General features: G+C 40.5%; 1 protein-coding gene across 1 annotated transcript in view; it reads right to left on the minus strand.

Moving 5' to 3' along the window:
- Positions 1-987: 987 nt before the first annotated feature.
- SLC44A1 (solute carrier family 44 member 1) overlaps positions 988-27,969 on the minus strand; it is a 164,782-nt gene continuing 137,800 nt past the window's right edge. Inside the window, exons 10-16 of the mRNA XM_040417211.1 lie at positions 27,209-27,374; positions 26,939-27,095; positions 25,502-25,585; positions 23,237-23,374; positions 10,587-10,823; positions 7,551-7,625; positions 988-2,470 (exon numbers count right to left, since the gene is read on the minus strand). Coding sequence (XP_040273145.1) covers positions 2,447-2,470; positions 7,551-7,625; positions 10,587-10,823; positions 23,237-23,374; positions 25,502-25,585; positions 26,939-27,095; positions 27,209-27,374 — 881 coding nt within the window. The 3' untranslated portion in view covers positions 988-2,446. The remainder of the gene's footprint in view (positions 2,471-7,550; positions 7,626-10,586; positions 10,824-23,236; positions 23,375-25,501; positions 25,586-26,938; positions 27,096-27,208; positions 27,375-27,969) is intronic.

Here is a 27,969-nt window from a genome sequence, read left to right on the forward strand (position 1 = left end):
ATAATAATCGGTAGAATACTCGATTGCTAAAATAATAGTTTTCTGCAGCCCTAGCTGCTTTCTTTCAGAACAGCACCACAGCTGTCCACAGATGGCATGTAGAATTGCAACAGTATCATTCCTGTCCAACCAACTTTTAGCTCACAAAATCCACGGAAAGAGGTATGGAAAAAAAACTCATTTGATTTCTATTGCTTTTTTTTGTGGTAAAAAAAACTAAAAAGCATGTAAATGTATGTATAAGGGCCCTTTATGGTATGAAGCTGCAATAAATAGACACAACCCAAGAACTGGAGTGGTGCTGTTTTTGATCCCACTTTCACATAGGCAGCATTTTTAATCAGTGTTTCTAAGCTAAAACCAGGAGTGGGTCCAAAACATGAGGCTTACATTTTCCATTATACGATATCTCTGTAGGGTCCAATCCTTGTTTCGGCTTCATATACTGATGTGAAATATGGACCAAAATACTGACGATGTAAACGTAGCCTCAGTCTAGGAACAATTTTATTTTCAGGATTTATAGTTGGGATCAGTATTTCCCCAACACATCAATCTTAAGTCTATGGAGGACTTATCACATGGCTTTGTCCATGCAATTCCATGGGTCCCAATCACAGAGTGACAAAAAAATAAATAAAATAGAGCGAACATGTCATTAGAGTTCACCCCATCAACCTTCACCTGACTGCTATGCATGACATGTAGAAGATTTTAACCCATTATTCTTAAGTATTTACAAGCAAAACTGCATTGATAACATTTACGGTTGAATGGGTTGCATTCATTTTACTGTCATAAGTAATGGAACCCCTGGCAGAGGCTCCGACCATCAATGTGAACCAGGTCTAATATAGTCAAAGCTTTTCTTGTGTGTCAGTATTTTGTCTGAACATCTAATCAGACCCCTGTTGAGCCCATAAAAGCCACACAGAATTGTTATTATATGAAATGACATTCATTCTGAGTTGCAGAAAAATACATGAAGACAGTTGAAGCATTTTTTATTTATTTTTCTGTTTTCCTACAAAAGTCATTAAAAACAAGACATCTTAAAGAAAAGACATATGCAAATGTATATTTTCCAAAATAAATGCCGCTGTCAAAGATGAAGTATCAGGAAAAGAAAACGTCCCTTCCCTCGGATTTACAGTCTCACTTCAGAGAGAAAAAAAAAGAGTCTATTATTTTCAACAGTGAATAAAGGATACTTCTCCTTTGACAGAACCACTGAAATTCAGCAAAAATAAGACATACAGACTTCTCCAACATTATAAATATAGAAACAATTAAAGGCCATTTCTTTTAAAGCTTTTATAGACCACTCAAAAGAAACAGGCCATTGACCAATAACCCAAAAAATGCCACTGGAGGGATTTACGATATAGTCTCAAATTTAGATTTTTTATTTTTTATTTTTTACAGTAGAGAGAACTGCCACCAAGAAGTATTGCTAAATGAGCCCTGTTCAGTGTGAGAATGTATCCCCTTGATGACGCCATATCAATGAAGTTGCAGTCAGTTCCCTGGAGAGAGAACATTTTACAGATGCCACAAAACAGTGTACACGCCAGTTGTTTTACACCTCTTGCGATGGCATAAATGTTTCTGCATAGACACTCACCAGCAAACCAGTTGTCTGGTAAGGTGACAACTGCAATGAAATAACCTGAGCTCTGCTGGAATAGCAGTACTAGAATGAAATCGATACAAACATTAACATTTACTGTAATTGTGAGAGCAGGAACAGCAAAACAGCAGGCAACTCACTTTCAGAATATGAGATCTTGGGAAAAGATCCTTGTCTTTTGTACATAGAAGAAACAAGCAGGCTAATTCTTGCTGCAAAGCGCCTTGACAGAGTCTACACTGTCATAGACATCCAGCATACGTCAACCTGTACCATAGTTATCAAGGCTATGGTTACTTTTAGTGCAAAATTGCAGGAGTGTACAGAAATTTCAGGTCAGGAGAGGGAAATAGTTGAAGCGACAAAAAACATGAAAAATATATCTGCATTTATTCCCTTATTATCTCCAAGAAGGGTCACAATATTTTAAGAGAATTATATAAAAAAAGAAAGAAAATAAGAACCCTATGGATTTCCCATATTACATTAACATTGTAATAAGGAATACAGAAGCACAGATGGCAGTGTAAAGATTGCCTCTTGTGTATTAAAGCATCAAACCTGACTGAATAGAAGAGGGAAAATATCTACTTCCGCTCGGAAATCTGGTTTCCATTCAAGTTTAGTAGCTTGACCTTTTTCACATGCTGCACAACTAACATAAAAAATTGAATGGTGACAATGCTGCTGGCAGCAACTCATAGGGTACATAGCACAGATAATGAGATCAACAGGAGAATTATTAACCCTGCTTCTATTTTGGCTGCTTGTGTCTATTTTGGAATGTCAATGGGGTCCGATATTGCTGGGCTAGATTCAAGCTGAACTTGTTCCCGAAGCCTAGAAAACATATAAGGATAATCTTAGATGAAATTCAATTTGGAGAGCACAAAACACAGAAATGGGCAGATGAAAGCAGAACAAGTGGAATAAGTATCACATTACATACGGATTCAAACCAGAAACTGACTAATAGAAGATGTAATCTTGACAATGTTGAAATCAGAACAAGAGTACCTCCAATTACTCTTGGATACTAGTAATGTAAAAATGGGATTTAAATGATCAAGTCTCTGAAGATCAGCTACTAATGTAAATCCCAGTGTCAAGGACCAAAACCAGTAAAAAGAATAGGTGACGAGCTATTCCTAGTGTCATACCAGAGCTATGTTTGTTAGTCTCTGCTGCTGTGTATATACCTCTCAGATCCCTCCTTTGTATGCTGTAATCCTCCTTCTCTACACCCATTAATTAGGGATGAGCGAACTTGTGTTTTCAAGTTCGACATACAAGGTTTAGTTTCTGTAAGAATTAGACCTATAGAACCATAACTTATGGTCTGTAGTAGCAGAATCAATAACGGAATTCTTAGATATCCCTAACCTTGTACGCCGAACTTGAAAACAGAAGTTTGCGCATCCCTACTCTTAATGTGATCGCACTGTGTATGGATAAACAATGGTTGAAATGGCTGCAGCTCTCACCTCTGACTTTAATCCACGAAGCACGGAAAAAATGCCAGAACTGGGCCTTATAGAATATCCAATAGAAAGAGAAAATCCAGCTTCTTGTGGAGTAAAAAATAGTTCTTCATTGGCTCATCGTATAAAATCCACCAAAATCACAGGAAAAAGATGTACAGTAAGGGCTGGATTCTGTAGCCCGAAACGCGTTACTGTACATATTTTTCCTGTGATTTTGGTGGATTTTATACGATGAGCCAATAAAGAACTATTTTTTACTCCACAAGAAGCTGGATTTTCTCTTTCCACTGTGTATGGATGTAACAGACCCAATGGGCCACACAAGTCAGAAATGGGAATGTGCAAAAAAGTCATACTTACTAAAGAGGCTCTGTCACCAGGATCAATCCTATTAAACCAGACATACCGCCTGGTAGGGCTCATCATGCTGAATAAAACGATACCTCTCTATTGTCTGTATGATAAACAGCTGCAGAGAGATCTGCTTTTTATTCATATGCAAATAAGCAATTGGAGCACTAGGAGGTTGGGGCTGAATGATTTGAGCACTGCTTTGTAACACCCCCTGTGCTCTGCACATTCCCCCTCCCTTTGATTGACTGTGCCGTTCAGTATTCAGCGCAGGCGCAGTAAAGAAGTCGGCAGCCAGTGAGTTTCCTTCCTTCACTATGCCTGCGCCAAATACTAAACGGCACAGGCGCGAGATTTTCCATGCACTCAGGGCCGGCAGGAGGAACGCTGCCTGGCCCTGTCAATCAAGACTTGGAGGGAAGTGACAGAGGTGGAAGAACGGAGCCCCTAGGAGCAGGAGCAACGCCCCCTCTGCTCCTAGAGGCTAATTTGTATATTATAAAAGTTACATTTATGGAGTAACGGGGGCATAGATAAAACTAGGAATAGGCTAGTTAGGTTCAGCTGACATTAGGACATCACTAATGTCAGCCAGTTTAATTTAGGTATTTCTGGTGACAGAAACCCTTTAATGCTATAGCTTAGTGGTATTGTGGTTTACCATTCATGAAGAGATTCCAGGTTTCGGTGCTCGAAATTCTCATTTGCATATGAATAAAAATTCTGATTTCTCTGTAGCTGTTTATCATACAGACAAAAGGTATCATTTTCATCAGCAAGCTGCATAGCTGTGTAACAACCCCCCAACCCACCTAATGGCACATGCAGCTCGGCTGGACACTGCTGCTCAGGTATAGGTCTTAACCAGCACACAGTGAAAAGATGAACTAACTTAGACCAGCGTGGAAACTCCGGGGAAAAACAGAGCTCCATGAGGAAGGCAAAAAGCTGAATGTTCACTTTGTGTCTAGCTCTGCCTCTGCCGGACAAATGGGAAAGCCATTAGAGAGATTGAGGTGAAACATATTCAGAACATTTTTTTCCTAACCATACAAAAACAACAACAATAAGTAAAACAACTCTGGAGTGAATGTGAAAGTCTTAAAGCTGGCAGGTGAAGGGACAAGGACAGTAAAGGTCACTGCTGAAATAACTACATGTAAGAAATGCGCATGGCTTCTCCTTGTAAGATTTCTGATATTAGGTTTTACAGAACACGAGCATGCTGTTATAAACAATGTTCCAGTACTTTTGCACTTCAGAAGAATTACAATGTTCTCTCCCCTCCTGCTGGCCCAAGCGACCACATTGATCTTTCATGCAAGTCTAAGAGGAAGTTCCCACAAAGTAGCTGTTCACTTTGTAGACCTCCTCTGCAGTGGTTCAGGGAATCCTAGCTATGACATGGGCTGGCGTTCCTCTATTCACTGTTTATATATATTTATCAGTATATTAGAAATTCTGTCAGGGGGACATATAGAATATTCTCAAAATGAACTCGGGGTAATATACATATTATGGACACCAGGAAGATACTAATGGGCACAACACAAAATAGACTCCACTAATGTCAGGACGTAATGTCATCATCATGGGAGGGCCTTGTTGTAACAGGCATATGCAGTTCAGCTTCCATACATTTCACAGGTGCTGACAAACTGGATACAGACACCCACATTTATTTGGCATTAGTACAGTATATGGAAGGGCACCTCCAACCTTTAGGATCTGTTCACACTAACGCTTGACTCCTGTTTTACTGAACTGAAAAGCTAAAGGACAATGATGGATGCAGTGATTTGCTTTCTTATTGACTTTACTCTTTTTTTCACTGGGTAGAAAATGGAAGCTAACTATGGCCACTTTCAGATCTGTGTTTTCCTTTCCGGTATTGAGATCCGTCATAGGATCTCAAAACACGCTTCACTTTTGTCCTCATTCATGGTCAATGGGAACAAAACTGAACGGAATGCTACAGAATGCATTCCGTTCCCATAACGCACATAAAAGTGCTGCAAGTAGTACTTTTGAGGGCGTCATGCGATACGGAGCGAGACAGATCCGGCATGAAACACAATGTAAATCAATGGTGAATCAGTTTTCTCGGACACAAAATCCATCTTGGTAATTTTAGAGATAATACAACCGGATCGGTTTATAACGGAAATATATAATAACGGAAGTGTTTTTTGCTGTTCCAAAATGGATCCAGCAAAAACGTAGATGTGAAAGTAGCCTATGTTGGAAATTTTCCAATAACTAATTCCATGGAAATGACTGACATTAAAGTGAAAAACTTTAGTGGGAACAGAACCTTCCAGATGACTAGAAATACAGATGTGACGATGTGCATGCTATATTAGTTAATAGAGCTTTCACATAATTTCATCAAATACATTACAAACATAACACAAACGGCATGGATCTGACAAGCTGAAAGGAAATGTACAAGCTCCTAGATATAATGCAGCAGTATGTGGCGTAAATGTGTTACCCTAATGGGTTGTCCCATTTGGACATTTAGGGCATGGCATACAACGGACCAGGGCATACAGAAAATAGTAAGCTCTGTAATATAACATAAGAATGCTCCAGAGAATCCACTAGTTATATTATAATGTCCGGACCCGTGAAAGGTCCTCTTTAAAGTAAATGCAATAATACACTCATTGACAAAAAAAAAAAAGCAAAAACTCAGCATGCAGTTACAGATATGTAAATGATTACAGGTGTGGTCTGATTAGGCACTAGTTCTTGCTGCTCTATAAAAAAGACTCTCAGAGGCTACTTTTTGGTAGTGTACCTCTTGGTGAGAGATCATTGACTGCTAGACATGCCTCTACGATGCATCGAAAGACATTTTGCCCAGTTGACAGACTTTGAGAGGGGTCACATCACTGAAATGAAAAAAGTGGGATGATCATTTCGAGGAACTGCCCACCACCTAGGCCATTCTGACCTAGCTGTTAGGAGGTGTTGGAAGCAGAAGTTACAGGATGCCCCAGGCACTTAGCAGTAGGAAATTTGGTGTCATGTGCACCTACATGTTCTGCCATTGACAGCCAGCCACCATCACCTTTGTTTGCAATGATGTCGTGAACTAGAAACTTGGACTGCTAGGAACTGGAACCGTATCATGTTTAGCAACGAATCGAGGTTCAGTTTGGGATGACAGTTGGGTTAGAGTATGGAGGCCTGGTGGTGAGCGCTTCAATCCTTCCTTTGCTGTAAAGAGACACACTGCCCCAAATGCCGGAGTGATAATCTAGGGAGCAATTGCATACGCCAGTCGGTTGCCTCTTATGCCAGGACTTCCATCTGGCATTCTTCAGCAGAATAATGCTCACCACACAGCAACAGTTTGCCAGGAATGTCTTCGCAAGATTACAACACTTCCTTGGCATGCCCAGTTGCCAGATTTAATCGCCAAGCGAACATTTATGGGAACAGCTGGGATCTACAGCCCCAGCTTCATAATCTGTGGACAAATGTGCTGCAGAATACCATAAGGAACCTGTATGCCTCCATGCTCAACCATATCTCATCTTGAATCCAGTCTAGAGGTAGCCCAACAGGGTACGAGAGCCTTCTTTGTATTGAACAGTTTTCCCCAATAAATGTATCCTTTTACTCTAATATTGTAATCACTTACATATATCATCGTTACATTCACACATATAAAGTGTCATTACATTCCAACAGCTCATTTTAGGTGCAGTATTTTATTATATTTTTTTTTTGCAATGAGTGTTTTTGTACCTTCCTACTTTCTGGCCATAGACATGTCCATGACCATTAACATAATAGAAATGTTACCTCTACAAGAGGTTATATACTAAGGTTCTCCCACTAGGAAGAGGCAGGAACAATTTCTTTCAGCTTGCCTTTACAGGTAATGGTCTCAGCTGTGACACATACTCTGCTAGCCAGCTGATGGGCAAGCAGATAAGCAAGAAAAAGAGAACATCTTGTGTGACGCAGACAACAAAGAAGTCACCAGAAGAAGCCCAGTCAGTGAAGAGAGATAGGGGCAGGAAGTAAAAGTGAAATTCTTGGAGCATGGTCATCTCCTTGCCTGCACCTACCATCGGTTTTAGCTCCCTGCCCTCTGATCCACTACCCGTCCCTTTCATTCCTCTTCTACTGTTTTCCACAAATTCCTAGAATTAAATATTGGGCAAAGCAATTAATAAATGCTGAATAACATTCAATAAGAAATAACCACAAACACAATTTAAAAACAAATATATCATTAAAAATTGAATTTTTCACCACCGTACAGTATTACAACGAATCGACTTCGGATGAAGCAGCCGAAGTCTATTCGCTCATCCCTAGTGGTAACCCTTATTCAGCAGTCCCATAACTTCTAGGCCAGGGGGGCATTCTGGGGGTTCAATCCGGGAGTCTTTCCTTTCATAAACCCGGAGCCTATGGGTGTACTCGGAGGTACTCTCGCACAGTTTGCATATTTTAATTCTGTACTGTGTACTGTACTTTTTTTTTTTTTTACCAAGGCCCATATGCAGCAAGAGGCCCTAACATGTCATCTCTGCTGCATTTACAGGGGTCCAACCAAGAGGTCTAGCATATGAGGAACTGGGGTTCTGGTAAACAAACTGCTTGGCGTCAAATTTATGAAATCTTCAAAAAAAAAGATTTTGAAAAAAAAATCTATTTCTCTGAAGCCCAAACAATCAATCTGAATTCTGGAGCTGGCATCAAACTCAGGAATTTAGGGGACATATTCTTCAGAAGGAGGGACACCTTATCTGCATTACTACTCATGTATTGCTACAGATAATAGTCCAGAATGGTGGTGATAAATTCCTTTAAAACACTGTCTGAAAAATTTCATAAAAAAATTATTTGTTTTTCCTCAATGTATTTGATCAGAGCCAGTTTACGGTAACTAGTTTAGGCCCACTTGCCAGTTAACCAGTTAAGGACCGATCACAGATGATCCAGGTCTCTAAAGGCTGCTTTCTGACTAGGCAGCTGAATATCAGGTCCCCTGCTTGCAGAGACAGAGGGTAACCTGAGAGAAAAGACAGAAAAGACTATGATGCTGTGAGTTCAGGTCTGTAATCTTGCTGTCAGGCCCGGAAGCTCATTCGAAAAACGAATGCATAATATATCTACAGGGTGGGCCATTTATATGGATACACCTTAATAAAATGGGAATGGTTGGTGATATTAACTTCCTGTTTGTGGCACATTAGTATATGTGAGGGGGGAAACTTTTCAAGATGGGTGGTGACCGTGGCGGCCATTTGGAAGTCGGCCATTTTGAATCCAACTTTTGTTTTTTCAATAGGAAGAGTGTCATGTGACACATCAAACTTATTGGGAATTTCACAAGAAAAACAATGGTGTTTTATCTTTGGGGTCATTTGAAGGCAATTGTGTATGCTGTGAAGATACGAGATGTGCAGCACCTGAAACTACGGATACTGGAAGCCTGTGCTAGCATTTCTCCTGCGGTGTTGCTATCAGTGTGTGAAGAGTGGGAAAAGAGGGTTGCATTGAAAATCCAACACAATAGGCAGCACATTGAACACATTTTATAAGTGGTCAGAAACTTGTAAATAACTCATGAAAGAATAAAGTTACATTAAAACCAAGCACACCATTGTTTTTCTTGTGAAATTAGCAATAAGGTTGATGTGTCACATGACCCTCTTCCTATTGAAAAAACAAAAGATGGATTCAAAATGGCCGACTTCAAAAGGGCTGCCATGGTCACCACCCATCTTGAAAAGTTTCCCCCCTCACATATACTAATGTGCCACAAACAGGAAGTTAATATCACCAACCATTCCCATTTTATTAAGGTGTATCCATATAAATGGCCCACCCTGTACTATACACACACACAAACAGCTCACTGAAAAACTGTTGCTGAAGTGAATTATAGCAAAGCTAGCCAAGACCTGATTAAATGAAAGTGGCCATGTAATAAATGAAAATTTACAGTAGACAATGACAAATGCAAATAATTTCATTTAGGGTAATATATGACCAGACAAAGATAGCTAAAAGTATGGTAGCATTTTTACTATTTTTTTAGTATTCTAAAATAGCACAAGTTATGTGCATACAAAAGGATATAAAAAGAAATCTGAATTATACATAAAAAATAAAAATAAAGTCACCAGTCAAAAAATAAGGAACTTAAGTAATTAAACTAATGCGTGTGCAAAACAGACGACAGCTATTGAATGTGTATGCCCAACTTTAGTTAAAAGATGGGAGGCAAAGAGTAGCCTGATATGTGAAGAGTCATCTTTCTCTAAAAAGACATATTACAAAGTTTCTTATATTTGCTTAAACTATTCATTTATGGAAATTAAAGTTAGGCTGGTTTCACACGAGCGAGTTCAACACATTAAACTCGCAGCGCGTGTCTACGGAAGCTCCTGTACTGACGGGGTTGCATAGCATTATATTGATTCATGATGCTATGTAACCCTTAGGCCTTTCACACGAACAATACGGATTGGCTCCAGATGCGTTCAGTGAAACTCGCACCATTTTGTAAGCAAGATCAGCCAGTTTTGTCTGCGATTGCGTTCAGTTTTTTCCACGCGGGTGCAATGCATTTCGATGCATTTTGCACGCGTGTGACAAAAAACTAAAGGTTTACAAACAACTTCTCTTAGCAACCATCAGTGAAAGCTCCATTCAGTTCTATGCATGAAAAAACGCTGAATATAGAGCATGCTGCGTTTTTCACAGACCCATTGAAATGAATGGGTCAGCATTCAGTGTGGGTGCTATGCGTTCACGTCATGCATTGCACCTGCGCAGGAAACTCACTCATGTGAAAGGGGCCTTCGAGTTCTGGAATGTATTGGATAACACTGACAGCATTATGTCGGTGTTATACAATACATTCTGGAACTCTAAGGGTTCCATAGCATCACAAATCAATATAATGCTAGGTGACCTTGTCAGTACTATGGAGGTCAGGACAGGAGCTTTCACAGATACACGCTGCAAGTTCAATGCATTGAACTCGCTCGTGTAAAACCAGCCTTACTCTAACAAATTGTCCAAAATATCATGAAATGACCTTAATCATCATGCCACCCTTGTGCAGCAGAGAAGAAGAAACTTACCATTAGAACCTTGTCCATGAAGAATTCTTTCCCTGGACTCCCATCATTATATTTTGTGTCAATAGCAAAGCACAAGAACAGGACATCCACCACCATTTCATAGATGGAGAGGAAGCAGTGTGCGACAAGAAAGGCAAATAGGCAGACAATAATGAGCGGCAATACCCATACTGTGTAGTCTCTCTGGTAGTTGAGCAGCAAAATTCCTGCCAGGCCAGTGGCACTCACTATCAAAATCTACGGCCAAAACAAAGAGGAAAACCATTTTAGAGTACATTTACAAGCCAGATCAGCCACATGACAGGTTAAAATGTTCGATGCTAATTAGACAGTATAACTGAATGCTTTAATAGCGCTAAACCCACACACCTCTAAATACGGCTGCGGTATCACAGCAGAACCACACAAAAACTGCTGCACCAAACATATTATACACTGAAAATATTCTGAAGGATAACGCGCGGTATACTTCAGAATATTTTCAGGTTAAGATGTTCATTGAACATTCTGGAAATATGCTACCAATGACTCGTGCATGTCGACAATCTTTTACAGCTGTCAGAAAATACATTGGTTAATGGCAACTGAGAACCAGGCTGACAACAATACATTAAGCAGTGGAGGAAATGTTAACATTTTGTGCTGCAGCAAAATGTCACATTTTCTTTATTTAGCTTATAAAATGGATTTGTGACCTGTAGAACACATAAAGGCTCATTTACCACCACCAGCAAAGGGCACAAACAAGATGACATCCCCAGCGGCAAATGATAGGTTTTGCTTCAATTAGTGTATTTCACAGCGGCTGTGTCTTAATTGTGAACAGGTAAGAAGGCTGGGAATATGGAAATACATATACACTTGGCCTAGTGCAGGCATGCTCAACCTGCGGCCCTCCAGCTGTTGCAAAACTACAACTCCTAGCATGCCTGAACAGCTTACAGCAGGGCATGGTGGGAGTTGTAGTTTTACAACAGCTGGAGGGCCGCAGGTTGAGCATCCCTGCACCAGGCCAAGTGTATGATTTACTATGGAGGTTATAGCATTTATCAACCCGCTTCTTAGAAAGGAAACAGTGGACCATTTGACAAGTGTCGGTTCACGGTAGACTGCGTTACTGATCATTTGTGATTCATGCACCATGGAAAGAAAAACAACATAAAATGCCTTTCCGAGGTTTCAGTCTTGGAAGACAACAACATCATTCATCACAGAAAGAGCTTTTGTCACAAGGGCTTTTCAGGAGGCAGCAGCCAAATCTACAGATCAGACATGGCTACTGGTGTACGAGACAAAATTAGTAGTCTAGTAGTGTGTTTTGTGCCTCCTCATAAAGCTTTAAATGGGTTTTTCAAGATTTTGACACTGATGACCTATTCTCAGGATAGGTCCTCAGTATCTCATCGGAGGGGGTCTGACACCCAGAACCAGCCGTTTTGAGAAGGCAGCGGTGCTCCTGTGAGAGCTGTGGCCTTCTTGCAGCTTACCAGGCACAGCACTGTACATTGTATAGTGGCTGTGCTTGGTATCGCACTCAGCCCCATTAACTTCTATGGGGCTGAGCGGTGCCTGGCCCACGTGACACAAGAAGGGGTCGTCTCTTGGCCTAGGAAAAGGTGCGAGAAGGCTGCGGCGCTGCTGCCTTCTTGAACAGCTGATTGGCAGGGATCAGATACTGATGATGTATCCTGAGAATAGGTCATTAGTATAAAATCTTGGAAAACCCTGTAAAGAGGTATTCTGATTTTATGGGAAGTGATATAGTTTTCAAATATACATGTATTTAAAATTTTGCTCACAGACCTTTATTATATCCATAATATAATAAGACTAAACATAGCATTCGTCATGTGACCCCTGGAATTCAATTAACTTTCTTGCTATCTTTCAGCTAATGCACTGTGGAGCAGATCATCATATTAAATACTATTACTCTTTACAGTATACAGTACTCATCATCATGTATGTCAGCATCTGTGTAGGAGCAGATCTGTGCCTGTCAGACAGGCAGCCATTTTATAACACCTACAGACAGGCAGCCATTTATAATATTAGGTACAACCAGGCAGCCATTTTACAAATCACCTAGAGACAGGAAGCCATGCAAATACACACAGTAATGTAGTATGCTAATAACATAGAAACATAGAATGTGTCGGCAGATAAGAACCATTTGGCCCATCTAGTCTGCCCAATATACTGAATACTATGGATAGCCCCCGGCCCTATCTTATATGAAGGATGGCCTTATGCCTATCCCATGCATGCTTAAACCCCTTCACTGTATTTGCAGCTACCACTTCTGCAGGAAGGCTATTCCATGCATCCACTACTCTCTCAGTAAAGTAATACTTCCTTATATTACTTTTAAACCTTTGCCCCTCTAATTTAAAACTGTGTCCTCTTGTGGTAGTTTTTCTTCTTTTAAATATGCTCTCTTCCTTTACCGAGTTGATTCCCTTTATGTATTTAAAAGTTTCTATCATATCCCCTCTGTCTCTTCTTTCTTCCAAGCTATACATATTAAGGTCCTTTAACCTTTCCTGGTAAGTTTTATCCTGCAATCCATGTACTAGTTTAGTAGCTCTTCTCTGAACTCTCTCTAGAGTATCTATATCCTTCTGGAGTTATGGCCTCCAGTACTGCGCACAATACTCCAAGTGAGGTCTCACCAGTGTTCTGTACAGCGGCATAAGCACTTCACTCTTTCTACTGCTTATACCTCTCCCTATACATCCAAGCATTCTGCTGGCATTTCGTGCTGCTCTATTACATTGTCTTCCCACCTTTAAGTCTTCTGAAATAATTACTCCTAAATCCCTTTCCTCAGATACTGAGGTCAGGACTGTGTCAAATATTCTATATTCTGCCCTTGGGTTTTTACGCCCCAGGTGCATTATCTTGCACTTATCCACATTAAATTTCAGTTTCCAGAGTTCTGACCATTCTTCTAGTTTTCCTAAATCCTTTTCCATTTGGCGTTTCCCTCCAGGAACATCAACCCTGTTACATATCTTTGTGTTATCAGCAAAAAGACAAACCTTACCAGCGAGGCCTTTTGCAATATCACTTATGAAGATATTAAACAAAATCGGTCCCAGTACAGATCCCTGTGGAACCCCACTGGTAACATTACCTTGTTTTGAATGTTCTCCATTGACTACAACCCTCTGTTGTCTGTCACTCAGCCACTGCCTAATCCACTCAACAATATGGGAGTCCATGCTCAATGACTGCAGTTTATTGATAAGTCTTCTATGTGGGACAGTGTCAAAAGCCTTACTAAAATCTAGATATGCGATGTCTACTGCACCTCCACCGTCTATTATTTTATTCACCCAGTCAAAAAAATCTATAAGATTTGTTTGACATGATCTCCCTGAAGTAAACCCATGTTGTTTTTCATCTTGCAATCCATGGGATTTTAGATGTTCCACAATCCTATCCTTTAATAGGGTTTCCATTAATTTGCCTACTATTGATGTCAGACTCACTGGTCTATAGTTGCTTGATTCCTCCCTACTACCTTTCTTGTGAATGGGCACGACATTTGCCAATTTCCAATCTTCCGGGACGACTCCTGTTACTAATGATTGGTTAAATAAATCTGTTAACGGTTTTGCCAGCTCACCACTAAGCTCTTTTAATAATTTTGGGTGTATCTCATCAGGCCCCTGTGACTTATCTGTCTTCACCTTAGACAGCAAACTTAGAACATCTTCCTCTGTAAAGATACATGCATCAAACGATTTAATAGTCATTCTTTCTAGTGGAGGTCCTTCTCCTTTTTCTTTTGTAAAAACTGAACAGAAGTATTCATTAAGGCAGTCGGCTAGCCCTTTATTCTCTTCTACATACCTTCCGTCCTTTGTTTTTAATTTAGTTATTCCTTGTTTTAATTTCCTTTTTTCATTTATATATCTGAAGAATGTCTTATCCCCTTTTTTCATAGACTGAGCTAGTTTTTCTTCTGCCTGCGCTTTAGAAGTTCTTATAACTTGCTTGGCCTCTCTCTGCCTAATCTTGTAGATTTCCTTATCTTCATTGCTCTGGGTTTTTTTATAATTACAAAATGCTAGCTTTTTATTTTTAATGATTTGGGCCACTTCTGCTGAGTACCACATTGGTCTCCTCCTTTTTTTGCTTTTACTGACAAGTCTAATGCAATTTTCTGTTGCCTTCAATAATGCACCTTTCAAGTAGTCCCATTTCTCCTGGACTCCATGTAATCCGTTCCAGTCTGATAAGGACTCATTTATGACTAATTTCATTTTTGAAAAGTCTGTTTTTCTAAAATCTAAAACTTTTGTTTTTGTGTGGTGGGACTCTTTCACAGTTCTTATATTAATTCTTATAACCACAATAATCATTATTTCACCATTAGTCTTATTTGGTTATTACATGGATGTATCCTGTATGATGACACAGCACAGGTATGTCATATAACCCAGTTGCTTACTAATTGTCCGGGGTCACACGACTGAAGCCATGTTTCAGTTAGGCCATGGATACATTACACTGGACTGATCCATGGACTATATGGATCTACTGTGCAGATATGGATCAAATGCCTGATATGAATGGTACTGTATGAATACAGAACTTTAAATACATTTATATTTTTAGATTGTATGATTTCCTATTATATAAACAAGTAAAGTAAAAAAAATATGGAATGACCCCATAATGGCCTGCATATTTAGGACCTTAATCAATTTAACTACCATATATTCTCTGGTCAGTAAGATTGCAATAATATCAAATTCAGACACATAAAATTTCTTATTATAAAAATGTGTCACAGTATTCTAAGAACCATTACTTTTTTTTAAAAAATTTACTTCAACACAGCTGTGTTACTAAAAGTATACTATAAATGTGGGTGGCACTCAAAATATCTGGGGTAGCATATAATGATCACAATGTTAATGTTGCTGTTAAAAACTAATTTATTAATGTTATAAATACACTGCTCAAAAAAATAAAGGGAACACAAAAATAACATCCTAGATCTGAGTTAATTAAATATTCTTCTGAAATGCTTTGTTCTTTACATAGTTGAATGTGCTGACAACAAAATCACACAAAAATAAAAAAAATGGAAATCAAATTTTTCAACCCATGGAGGTCTGGATTTGGAGTCACACTCAAAATTAAAGTGGAAAAACACACTACAGGCTGATCCAACTTTGATGTAATGTCCTTAAAACAAGTCAAAATGAGGCTCAGTAGTGTATGTGGCCTCCACATGCCTGTATGACCTCCCTACAACGCCTGTGCATGCTCCTGATGAGGTGGCGGACAGTCTCCTGAGGGATCTCCTCCCAGACCTGGACTAAAGCATCTGCCAACTCCTGGACAGTTTGTGGTGCAACGTGACGTTGGTGGATAGAGCGATACCCGATGTCCCAGATGTGCTCAATTGGATTCAGGTCTGGGGAACGGGCGGGCCAGTCCATAGAATTAATGCCTTCGTCTTGCAGGAACTGTTGACACACTCCAGCCACATGAGGTCTAGCATTGTCTTGCATTAGGAGAAACCCAGGGCCAACCGCACCAGCATATGGTCTCACAAGGGGTCTGAGGATCTCATCTCGGTACCTAATGGCAGTCAGGCTACCTCTGGCGAGCACATGGAGGGCTGTGCGGCCCTCAAAAGAAATTCCACCGCACACCATTACTGAGCCAATGCCAAACCGGTCATGCTGGAGGATGTTGCAGGCAGCAGAATGTTCTCCACGGCGTCTCCAGACTCTGTCACGTCTGTCACATGTGCTCAGTGTGAACCTGCTTTCATCTGTGAAGAGCACAGGGCGCCAGTGGCGAATTTGCCAATCTTGGTGTTCTCTGGCAAATGCCAAACGTCCTGCACAGTATTGGGCTGTAAGCACAACCCCCACCTGTGGACGTCGGGCCCTCATATCACCCTCATGGAGTCTGTTTCTGACCGTTTGAGCAGACACATGCACATTTGTGGCCTGCTGGAGGTCATTTTGCAGGACTCTGGCAGTGCTCCTCCTGTTCCTCCTTGCACAAAGGCGGAGGTAGCGGTCCTGCTGCTGGGTTGTTGTCCTCCTACGGCCTCCTCCACATCTCCTGATGTACTGGCCTGTCCCCTGGTAGCGCCTCCATGCTCTGGACACTACGCTGACAGACACAGCAAACCTTCTTGCCACAGCTCGCATTGATGTGCCATCCTGGATAAGCTGCACTACCTGAGCCACTTGTGTGGGTTGTAGACTCTGTCTCATGCTACCACTAGAGTGAAAGCACCGCCAGCATTCAAAAGTGACCAAAACATCAGCCAGGAAGCATAGGAACTGAGAAGTGGTCTGTGGTAACCACCTGCAGAACCACTCCTTTATTGGGGGTGTCTTGCTAATTGCCTATAATTTCCACCTGTTGTCTATCCCATTTGCACAACAGCATGTGAAATTGATTGTCACTCAGTGTTGCTTCCTAAGTGGACAGTTTGATTTCACAGAAGTGTGATTGACTTGGAGTTACATTGTGTTGTTTAAGTGTTCCCTTTATTTTTTTGAGCAGTGTATAAAAACGTTGGTATGAGTAAAGTCAGTATAAAAAATGAAAGAATATAAAAAGGGTATGGTGGGTCCACTTAAGATAAGGCAAAGTACAAAATATTCGAACAAAAGGAGAACGTGATATAGAGATAATAGATACTGCTAAAGTCTGAGTTATCGTTGTTGTCCAGTAGGGGGAGCAATAGCTTTAAAGAAATGGTTAGTAATCCAGATTCACCTGGAGTAAAAAATGTGATACAAAGTAACAAAGTTGTATATAAACTTCCCCTGAGTTGGTAACTCTGTGTCAGTTTTGTGGCAATGCAGGTTAGATGCTTTATCCTGTTCACTGCTATGCCGCTAAGAAATGGGGAATAAAAAGGTATATATTGCAAGGTATATATTGCAAACAGCATATATTGAAAAAAGCAGAGACAGGTGCTTCGTGCAGCTGCAACCTGTTAGGCCTCTTTCACACAGGCGAGATTTCCGCGCGGGTGCAATCCGTGAGGTGAACGCATTGCACCCGCACTGAATCCGGACCCATTCATTTCTATGGGGCTGTGCACATGAGATGCGATTTTCACGCATCACTTGTGTGTTGCGTGAAAATCGCAGAAAGCTCTATATTGTGCGTTTTTCACGCAACGTAGGCCCCATAGAAGTGAATGGGGCTGCGTGAAAATCGCAAGCATCCGCAAGCAAGTGCGGATGCGGTGCGATTTTCACGCATGGTTTCTAGGAGACGATCGGGATGGGGACCCGATCATTATTATTTTCCGGGGCAGGTAGAGCAGTGCCGGCGATCATCTAACAGTAAGGCCTCTTTCACACGGGCGTCGCGTGTGAGGTCCGTATAGGAAGCGGGTGCATCACGGGAAAATGCACGATTTTTGAGCGTGAGTGCAAAGCGTTTTATTGTGTTTTGCACGCGAGAAAAATCGGCATGTTTGGTATTCGAATCAGGACTTCTTCACAGAAGTTTGGGTTAGGTGTTGTATAGATTTTATTATTTTCCCTTATAACATGGTTATAAGGGAAAATAATAGCATTCTTAATACAGAATGCATAGTACAATAGGGCTGGAGGGGTTAAAATAAAATAAACCATGGTGATGGATCATGTGATGGACCATGTGATGAGCGCAGTGACATCACCACAGGTCCTTTTCCTCCTGGGCATCAAAGAAGACGACAGAAGAGAAGCCGGTCTGCGCGAACAAGTGGATGAGGCGAGTTAAATTATTATTATAATTTTTTTAACCTCTCCATCCCTATTGTACTATGCATTCTGTATTAACAATGCTATTATTTTCCCTTATAACCATGTTATAAGGGAAAATAATAAAATCTATACAACACCTAACCCAAACCCAACCTTCTGTGAAGAAGTCCGGATTCGGATACCAAACATGCCGATTTTTCTCGCGTGCAAAACACAATAAAACGCTTTGCACTCGCGCTGAAAAATCATACATTTTCCCGCGATGCACCCGCTTCCTATACGGACCTCACACGCGACGCCCGTGTGAAAGAGGCCTTACTGTTACCCACTCTTGATGGTGAGATGATCGCCGGCACTGCTCTACCTGCCCGTGACGTGGTGTCCCACGTGGGCGGGAGCGGCGGCATGCAGTTTGAAAAAAAAAGAGCGGGTCACAGTATAAATCCTCGAGTTAGCGCGTTCCTTGGAGAGATCGGCAGATGCCTTTATGTTCTATTTTCCAAGCTTTGTTCAGCGCTGTGGAGGGTGGCGATGCTGCAGGATACCAAACGCATTTCAAGGTGCAGTACCTCTTCCTTAGTGGCCTGCAGCATGTGGATTGTGTCATCCTTATATAGGGAGGTTGTATTATTGAGGGGAGGAGTTGTCCAAAAGAATTGAAGTGGCTGTGAAAACCTGGAATGGAATTGGGGTATATAGGGCAATTCAGTTAGGTTGTAGAAAATCCATTTGTCACATTGAGAAAATGTGTTTAATATAATCAAATAGAATAAAATAGAAAGTAGGGATCAATTTGATGTTGACCACATTATATTTATGAAGGGTTTGAATTATTCTTGTTGCGTGATGCCTTGTAGAATCGTGAACTATGGTGCATGTGTGGTTGGATAGGTGTGATGGTCCGTTTGAGTAAAGTGCACTGACTTGTGAATTAAGTGCAATGGAGTGTTATGTAGCTGTGTATGTGTTTTGTTATTTTATTAATTGCTGGTCTTGTAGAATCAAAAGGTAAAAAGTGAAAGGATCAATTTGTGGATAAAATTGGTATCTTCGTTTGTTCTTGGTGTGTATTGCCTGATGGATTCATAGACTATGGTGTGTGTAGGGTTGGGTAAGTGCGATAGTCCGTGTATGTAAAGTGCACTGGTCTGTGGGGTGGGTTAAGTGCAATAGAGTATATTGTTGCTATATTTTATATTTTTTTATTTTTCTATTGGTTTCTGGTGATAGAATACTTTGAAAGAGTTTATCTAGTGAGTGTAATATGTATATGATAATAAATGTTATGTATTATATATATTATAGATTTTTATGTGTTGAGTGATTGTGGAACTGGAGGTAGGGTTGAGATAATAGAGTTGTTTATTTGCAAATTTTAGAATATATATACTGTGTTACTACTTGTTTTTCCAGGATGAGCTGACCTTTTTGTTGGTACCATTTTGGAGTTGCATACAACTTTTTGATCTTTTTGTTCTATTTTAGTTTTTGAGGATAGGCATTCACTTTGCAGAATAATAATGTAATAATTTTACAGCTTGTTTTAAAGTTTTATTTTTGCACCATTTTTTTTTTATGAAAGGCGCAGATTATTTTTTAACGTGATTTACACACGTCCGCAAAATGGGTCCGCAACCGTTCCGAAATTCATTTTCAATGGGGCCGGAATGTGGTGTCTGTATCCGCATTTGTGGATCCGCACTTCTGTTCCGCGAAAAAATAGAACATGTCCTGTTCTTGTCTGCAATAGCTCATTTTCTATGAGAGTGCCGGCAATGTGGAAAATGCAGAACGCACATTGCCGGTGTCTGTGTTTTGCGGATCTGCAAAACACATACAGACGTGTAAATGGACCCTTAATCACACTAGAGGACTTGAACATCAAAACTTCTAATCAGTGATTGATAAATACTTCTGTACTACAGTGTATTATACTGGCCATTGAACATCTGGCTGCAATAGCAACTAGAGTTGCACCGGGTATCGAAGTGTCGATACTTTTAGACCCGGATCGATACAATACCGGGTCTTACTATTTAACAATACTAGGCTGTGCTAATAGCAACCCATGGTACCTCCCAGCAACCGCATCAGAGGGGAACAAGGGCTGGGTGGCTTAAGGAAACTCCTCCCCCTGTCTAGCTGCTCAGATACCGTGGTTGCAACTGATGGCTGCATCTAAAGAATTAGCCTGGATCGGATCCCGGCTGTATATTAAAACAAACTCCCACTGCGGATGGTTCAGGCTCACCTCCTGAGCCCAAACCACCCCCACACTATTGTGTTTATTTTGCATTAACCATCGGCCACCAGAGCAAGGCATGAATGGCATTCTGCAATAAGGGGCTAATATAGTGTGCATAAACCAGTTAATCAGGCACCAATTTAGCTGTTGTATTATCTATATTGTGTGTATATGAAAATCTGTGTTTGTATGGGTTTCCTCTCTAACTGAAAAACGTACTGATTATTAAACTTTCTGTGAAATAATCCCTAATGTTCACGTGTGGAAGAGAGAAGCAAATTGGATTGCGATATTGATTACAAATTTTGTACAGCGCAGCAGACTATGCTACTGCTACACATACACAAAGGGTAATTAAAAGGGGTTGTCCTTTTTTTTCTATTGAACCAATGAGTCTGTATAGCCAGAAACTGCTACCTTATTTTCATATTAAAGAGGACCTGTCACCACTCCTGACATGTTTTAATAGTTTCATGCATTCCCCATGTAATAACAGTTCTGGAACATCTAGTCTTATGGCTCCATGTTGTGCCATTCCTTTATTATTTCTACTAGCAGTTTATGAATGAATTGCTAGCAGTCTGCAGTAAGTGTACTGAGGGGAGGTAACCAGTTTGGGGGGGAGGGGGGTGCCTGCACAGTCTCACTCTATCCAATCAGCGCTGCCATTTTCAGACTGTGCAGGTACCCCCCCCCCCCCAAACTCATTACCTCCCCTCTGTACCCTTACTAAAGGCTATTAGCAATTCATTCATAACTTCTAGCAGGAGTAATAAAGGAACAGCTCATCATAGAGCCATAAGACTAGATGCTCCAGGATTGTTATTACATGGGGAATGCATGAAACTATTAAAATAGGTATGTCAGGAGCGGTGAAAGGTCCTCTTTAAATATGAATTAATCAAATGTGCATTCATGTAATATTCACCCATCTGAAAAATATACATCGCATTGCAGCATAACCTGCTAGTATTTCAAGTTAAAAAGAATGCATGATCCCACAAATGACAGGTGCACTTCTCTTAGACCGACATATTATGGCAAATGGAATTATGTAACATCAAGTGCTAGGAGACGATTGACAAACGCTGCTGCCAGTGTGAAGAATGGGCGATCTCATCTGGAGGTTACTGCCCACACTCAGGATAAGTATATGAAATAAGCTTTGATGGAGATTTCAGAGGTTCTCAGATGGAGGGGACTGTGCTCAATGAAAAAAATATTGCGTATCAAATAAAAAGCCATTTCAGACACAGGTAATATGATAACTTGCCTGCACAAAGATGCTCAACGTAAAAATCATAAAATTTTACCTCGTTATGCACACATGCATAGTGGGGATCCAAAAGCATTTTAACGCAGGCATACATCACTGTATCTAGGGCGGTGTAGTAATTGTACGGTAGACAGAGGATGTGATGATTTTGATCATACAGTTTATGGATATTATAGTAATTTGGAGGCAGTTGATATTGCATATTAGGCCCCACATCCAATCTCACTGCAATTATCACTGCTTGTCCATTCCTAGTCCAGTTCATGGGGAAAAAGAAAAACTACACAGCTTGCTCAGCTCCATTACACTACTTTGCAAAATTGCTAGTGGAAAGGTAACAAAGGATAGGTCATGAAGAAATTGTTATTAGACGGCATAATGCCGAGGAAGCATAATACACCTTGTGAAAAAGAATATAGCCCTTTTCTTTACTTGCTGCAAGTGAATTAGAAGTGAAACATGGAAGACAGGTATTGTCAGTAGATCGCAACTATCAACTTGTAACTAGAAGACATTGGTTAGCCTTTATTTCCAGTTTTAATGATATGCTAGATATGCTGTGTGGAGGTCCGGTCCTATGAAAGACGGAGCCTCCTGTTGTACAAGTAGACGTCTGTTAAAGCTCATCTGTCAGCAGATCTGTACCTATGACACTGGCTGACCTGTTACATGTGCACTTGGCAGCTGAACACATCTGTGATGGTCCCATGTGCCCGCATTGCTGAGAAACATGTTATATATATATATATATATATATATATATATATATATATATATATGTAAATGAGCCTCTAGGAGCAATGGGGGCGTTGCTGTTAAACTTTTTCGGCAAATGCCTTGCCCTCTGCACTTTGACAGGACCAGACGTGAATATGTATTCACAGCCTGGCCCTGTCTATCAAAGTGCAGAGGGCACGGCAGCTGCAGAGAGAGCAAAGTCTCCAGGTGTAATGACAACGCCCCCGTTGCTCCTAGAGGCTAATTTGCATATATTAAAAGATAATTTTTTTCAACAAAGCAGGCACATATGAACATGGGACCCACAGATGTGTTCAGCTGCCAAGTGCACCTGTAACAGGTCAGCCAGTGTCATAGGTACAAATCTGCTGATGGATCAGCTTTACGGTATAGTGAACATGGTCACAATGCAATATAAAATCTTAATATTTTAGTGCAAATATGCAATTTTCACATGTTTATATGTATGTATATACACAATGTATGTTAGAAAATTTCCTTTAATGCAATGTTCAGTGGTCCAGCACTATTTATACTGTATATGTACAGAGATATAGTAGGGAAGATTTTTTTATATAACATAAGAAAGCAAGCATGATGTAGACAGAAAATCATGCTATTACTAGGCATTCTGTATAGTTACCTTCCCAAGGAAGAGTACAAAATCTCCCACTGTGTTGATGGCAGCAACCCTCAGTACATTTTCCACCAGAATAACAAGGGCATCTTTTGCGGAAGTGCAGAAATTTGTGCTGTTGATAGCAGTGGCTGTATATGCATTCTAAACACAAAGCAATACAGGAAAGTGATACAACATGACTTATACAGAGATTGCACAGTTCCAGGAGAAAAATGATTAATAATACACATGCCGCCTTGTCCTACATGGCTCTCTCAGAGAAGATGAACAATATGACCTCTTTTCTGTCAATGAATTACATTTATAAATATATTTTCTCAGAAAGACAACCCCTGCCCTTACGCTCTTCTAAAATAGACTTCATAGACAGGAAAAGGCCCCTGCATGACCCAGACCGGATAGCCGCTCGGTAACGGCACCGGCAGCTATTTGTGTCACTGCATATTGTAAAACATAACTATGAACAAGAGCTGGAAAAAGATCAGCTTTTGCCCAGAATTATTCCTGTGTACATCTTGCCAAAGAGAGAGCTACCCTGGAATCTGTATAGGAAATACCCACAGTGTTCGCTATTATACAGTGGAAGTATTGTCTCTAAAGGTTCCCAAAGGAAATGTAAAGCTTGGTGGATCATGTTTTGTGGAACATTCTGCAAAATTCAATGTATAATAAAAATATAATCGCTGATAAATATCATCTTACACCATCAATAAAAGTGGAAGTAATCTTATAGTCTCGATATATACTTCTTGCTATATTAAAATAACTCTTCTACAATACAGCACTGAATACAATAGTTAGTAGTCCATCCATGTTTGAAACAACATTCCCAGAAAGATAGTTCATCCTTCACCCGAAAAGGATGGCTAGTTTGAATTACTGTAATGGATAAAAAGGAATAAAATGCGTTTGGCAGTGTCAGCCAAACGCATCATTAAAGAGGCACTCCCACAAAAATCTTTCTTCTCTGACCTGTTAGACAGGTACATGATGTAATCTGTAGTGAAGGTAATCTTCTTACCAGTCACTGTATTTGTGAGTTATCCCCTCCCTTCTGATCCTTAGCTGTGTCATGTGACCAGTACTCTGATCTCCAAATGGGACAGGAAGTCAGTTACTTCTCTATTCACTCCTATGAGACTGACATTAAAGGGGTTCTCCAGGCTTTTAATATTGATGAGCCTCAGGATAGGTCATCAATATCAGATCGGTGGGGGTTCAACACCCGACACCCCCACCTATCAACTGTATAAAGGGAAGGCGCACGCAGTGCGCATGTGCAGTTTCTCTTCTCTCTTCCTGCTTGCTGCTATGTCTATGGCAAAGCAGCAGCAAGCAGGAAGAGAGACGGTAGATGGCACGTGCACACTGCATGCGACTTCCCTTCATACAGCTGATTGGCAGGTGTTCCGGGTGTTGGACCTCCGCCGATCTGATATTGATGACCTCTCCTGAGGATAGGTCATCAATATTAAAAGCCTGGAGAACCCCTTTAAGGCTCCCATAGGAACACAGAGAGAAACTGCCTTCCTCTCAACACAAAAAAGATGCGTTGTTATTTGGAAAGTCAGAGTGCTGGTCACATGACACAGCTGAGGATCAGACGGGAAGTTAACGCTCACAAATACAATCACTGGTAAGAAAATTTACATTAATTACAGTTTACATCACATACCATTCTAACAGGTCAAAGAATGAACATTTTTGTGGGAACACTTTAATAAGTCAATCATTTGTTCAACGATTAACCTTAACAGGGTTTTCCGAGCACTTAAAGGGGATGTCCGCTTTTTTTATATTGATGACCTAGCCTCAGGATACGTCATCAGTCTCAGATCAGCAGGGCGCCGATCAGCTGTTTGAAGAGAAAACAGCGCTCATATGAGCGCTGCCTTCTCTGCTCTGCTTACTTGTTGCTGTCGCAACTGGAGCAGTGTAATTACATATCAGCCATCCTATTTACTTCAATGGGATGTCTCCTTCCTAGTCACTTTAACAGGAAGGAGCTGTCCCATTGAAGTACAGCCGCTATCCAACGAACAGTGCTGTGCTTGGTAAGCTGCGAGGAGGCTGTGGCTGATTGGTGGGGGTGAAATTGCGATAAGTCATCAATATGTGATCGGTGAGGATCCAACTCTTGCACATCTGCCAATTACCTGCTGAAAAGGGTTGTGCTGGACTCCCACCTATCTGCTAACATACCCTGAGGCTGGATGGATATACAAATATATTATGTGTCATTCAAAGAGTAACAGATATGGTTCTCACCTGATTTAAATATGTGAGGCACTTTTCTAGACACCAGAGGCAGCAAATACAGGATTTCAACATACAGCGGGCACATGCGTTCTCCTAGAACATTAACAAGATATGTATTTTGTCACTGATGTGATCACTTACAGAGAGCTCTCAGATCAGATTTGTAATTGCAGTTTTGGTGCTATGAGGTACAGTAAAATGATTCCCATCTTTTACATGATACATGGCTGACAAAGACATCTCGAATGTTTATTAAATGAAGAAAACGAGCATTACAGCAGTGTGGTTCTGGGAACAATCCCTAGACATTACGATTCCAACAAATTAATTTTTCACCTCTTGTCAAAGTGACAATATGCTTCGTCACTTTGACTGGTGACATGCTGTACATTAAACCACCTAGGATTTCATGAAAGGACAGCTTACTTTAGGGAAAAATATATTGCGATAGAACTATGGAACTGAAATGACAAAATATTAATCAAATTCTTGCAGAAGATTTTTTATGGTCAGGTGACACAGGGTAGATTTTCCAAAGCAGAATTAACTTTGGATTTACAGCGTTTCCACAGCAAAATCCACCCCCAAATCTGCTTGGAAGCGCTTATTAGTACAGCAGGCTGGCTTTGTACTCACAGATTTTTGGGTGTTGGCGCTGTCCTCTGTGCTGTGACCTGCGCACCGTGCTCTGTGACCTCATGCTGTGCGATGTCAGGTGACAGCACAGTGCGGCAGGGAGAGCGCTGGATCTCAGAAGGTACAGGAGAGGGGAGTTGATTTTTTTTGTCTGATTAACATTCGGGGTCTGATCGGAGGTCTAATTAACAATGTAGTCTGATCTGAGGTCCGATTGGAGGTCTGATTAACATCGGGGGTCTGATGAAAAATATTTTTCTTATTTTCCTCCTCTATGACCTAGGTGCATCTTGTAGGGCAAAAAAATACAGTATATATACACGCATTTATACCTATATAATGTATGTTGCACTGCCATTTTTAGTGAAGAACTTAGTAAAACATTGTTTTTATTATGGAAATCCTTGGTGCCTTTGTACATTACTAGGGCAATCCAAACATTAATGACCTATTTTCATATTAGCTAGGGAGCTAGCGCTGTAGTATCATATGACATCCTATGGCGATAGGTCCCATGCTCAAGTCAAGAGTCTAGCAGCTAGAGTAGGAAGAGCAGCCAGAGGAATATTCCAGACAGGAGAATTCCTTGAATAAATCTTTGGGAAAGCTAGAATCCTCCTACAAGAAGTGGACAATTTGGACAGTCGATAGAAAATATTGCACATATTAAATTGTTATGAATCTAGTCCATGTTATCTTTGACCAGAACAAACTGGTGCTTTATTCTTAAATACCAACTTTTTTTCAAACAGCAATGCTGATAAAATCCACCCAAAGATGGCCCACACCATCAATTGTAATGATGTTTACCTTCCCTTTGAGTTGGCTATGAATGTACATGAGGATCATTCTTGGGATTTTCACCAGAGTAATAATGAAGGCTCCTTTTGCCACTGTCCCAAGATGGTAACGAATCAGTCGATTTACTGAAGCCAGAATAGGAGTAAATGGGAGGTCTTGCTTGTTTCTGCGGAGAACACATTTATTAAGTAATGTGAGAGGTGTCTTAGTCACAGACACATGTAATGCAACTCCCATTCTCCATTTTTATTCTAGCATATAGTCTATAAAAAATGTTACCTTGTGAAATAATAGGTGACTACAGCTCCAGCAATTGTCATCTGTTGGCAGGCTAAAATGAATTCACTGATCCATATGAGCCCAACTAGATGATACCACCACATGTATTGCAAAGGACCGTTGATCTTGAACTCAACAAATCCTTGTTCATTTGGGAATGGTTCACCTAAAAAGAGAAGTTACATTAAGTAGTTAAAAGATTAGAAAATACATTAGCAGTTGGGGCATCTCAGTGGTTAGACAGAGGCTCCCTCTGTCCCGCAATGATCTGCAATTGGCTGTCATGGCCTTATAAAGGCTCCCCCAGGCCTGCCATGTTAAGTCTTCACACCTGCTTCCGGGTGTAATACGATGCCGAGACAATTACTGTACATTACAATGCAACAAGAATTATAAAGAAAAGGTTAATAACGTTTTTAATCAAATATATAGACAGTGGATATAAAAAGTCTACACACCCCTGTTAAAATGTCAGGTTTCTGTGCTGTAAAAAAATTAGACAAAGATAAATCATTTCAGAACTTTTTCCACCTTTAATGTGACCTATAAACTTTACAACTCAATTGAAAAACAAACTGACCTATTTTAGGTGGATGGAAAAAAACAAGAACAAAAAAATAATGTGGTTGCATAAGTGTGCGCACCCTCTTATAACTGGGGATGTAGCTGTGTTCAGAATTAAGCAATCATTAAAAATCATGTTAAATAGGAGTCAGCATACACCTGCCATCATTTAACCACCTCCGGACCGCCTAACGCAG

The sequence above is a fragment of the Bufo bufo genome, chromosome 2 (assembly GCF_905171765.1).
Source record: "Bufo bufo chromosome 2, aBufBuf1.1, whole genome shotgun sequence".
In the NCBI taxonomy this organism is placed as follows: domain Eukaryota; kingdom Metazoa; phylum Chordata; class Amphibia; order Anura; family Bufonidae; genus Bufo; species Bufo bufo.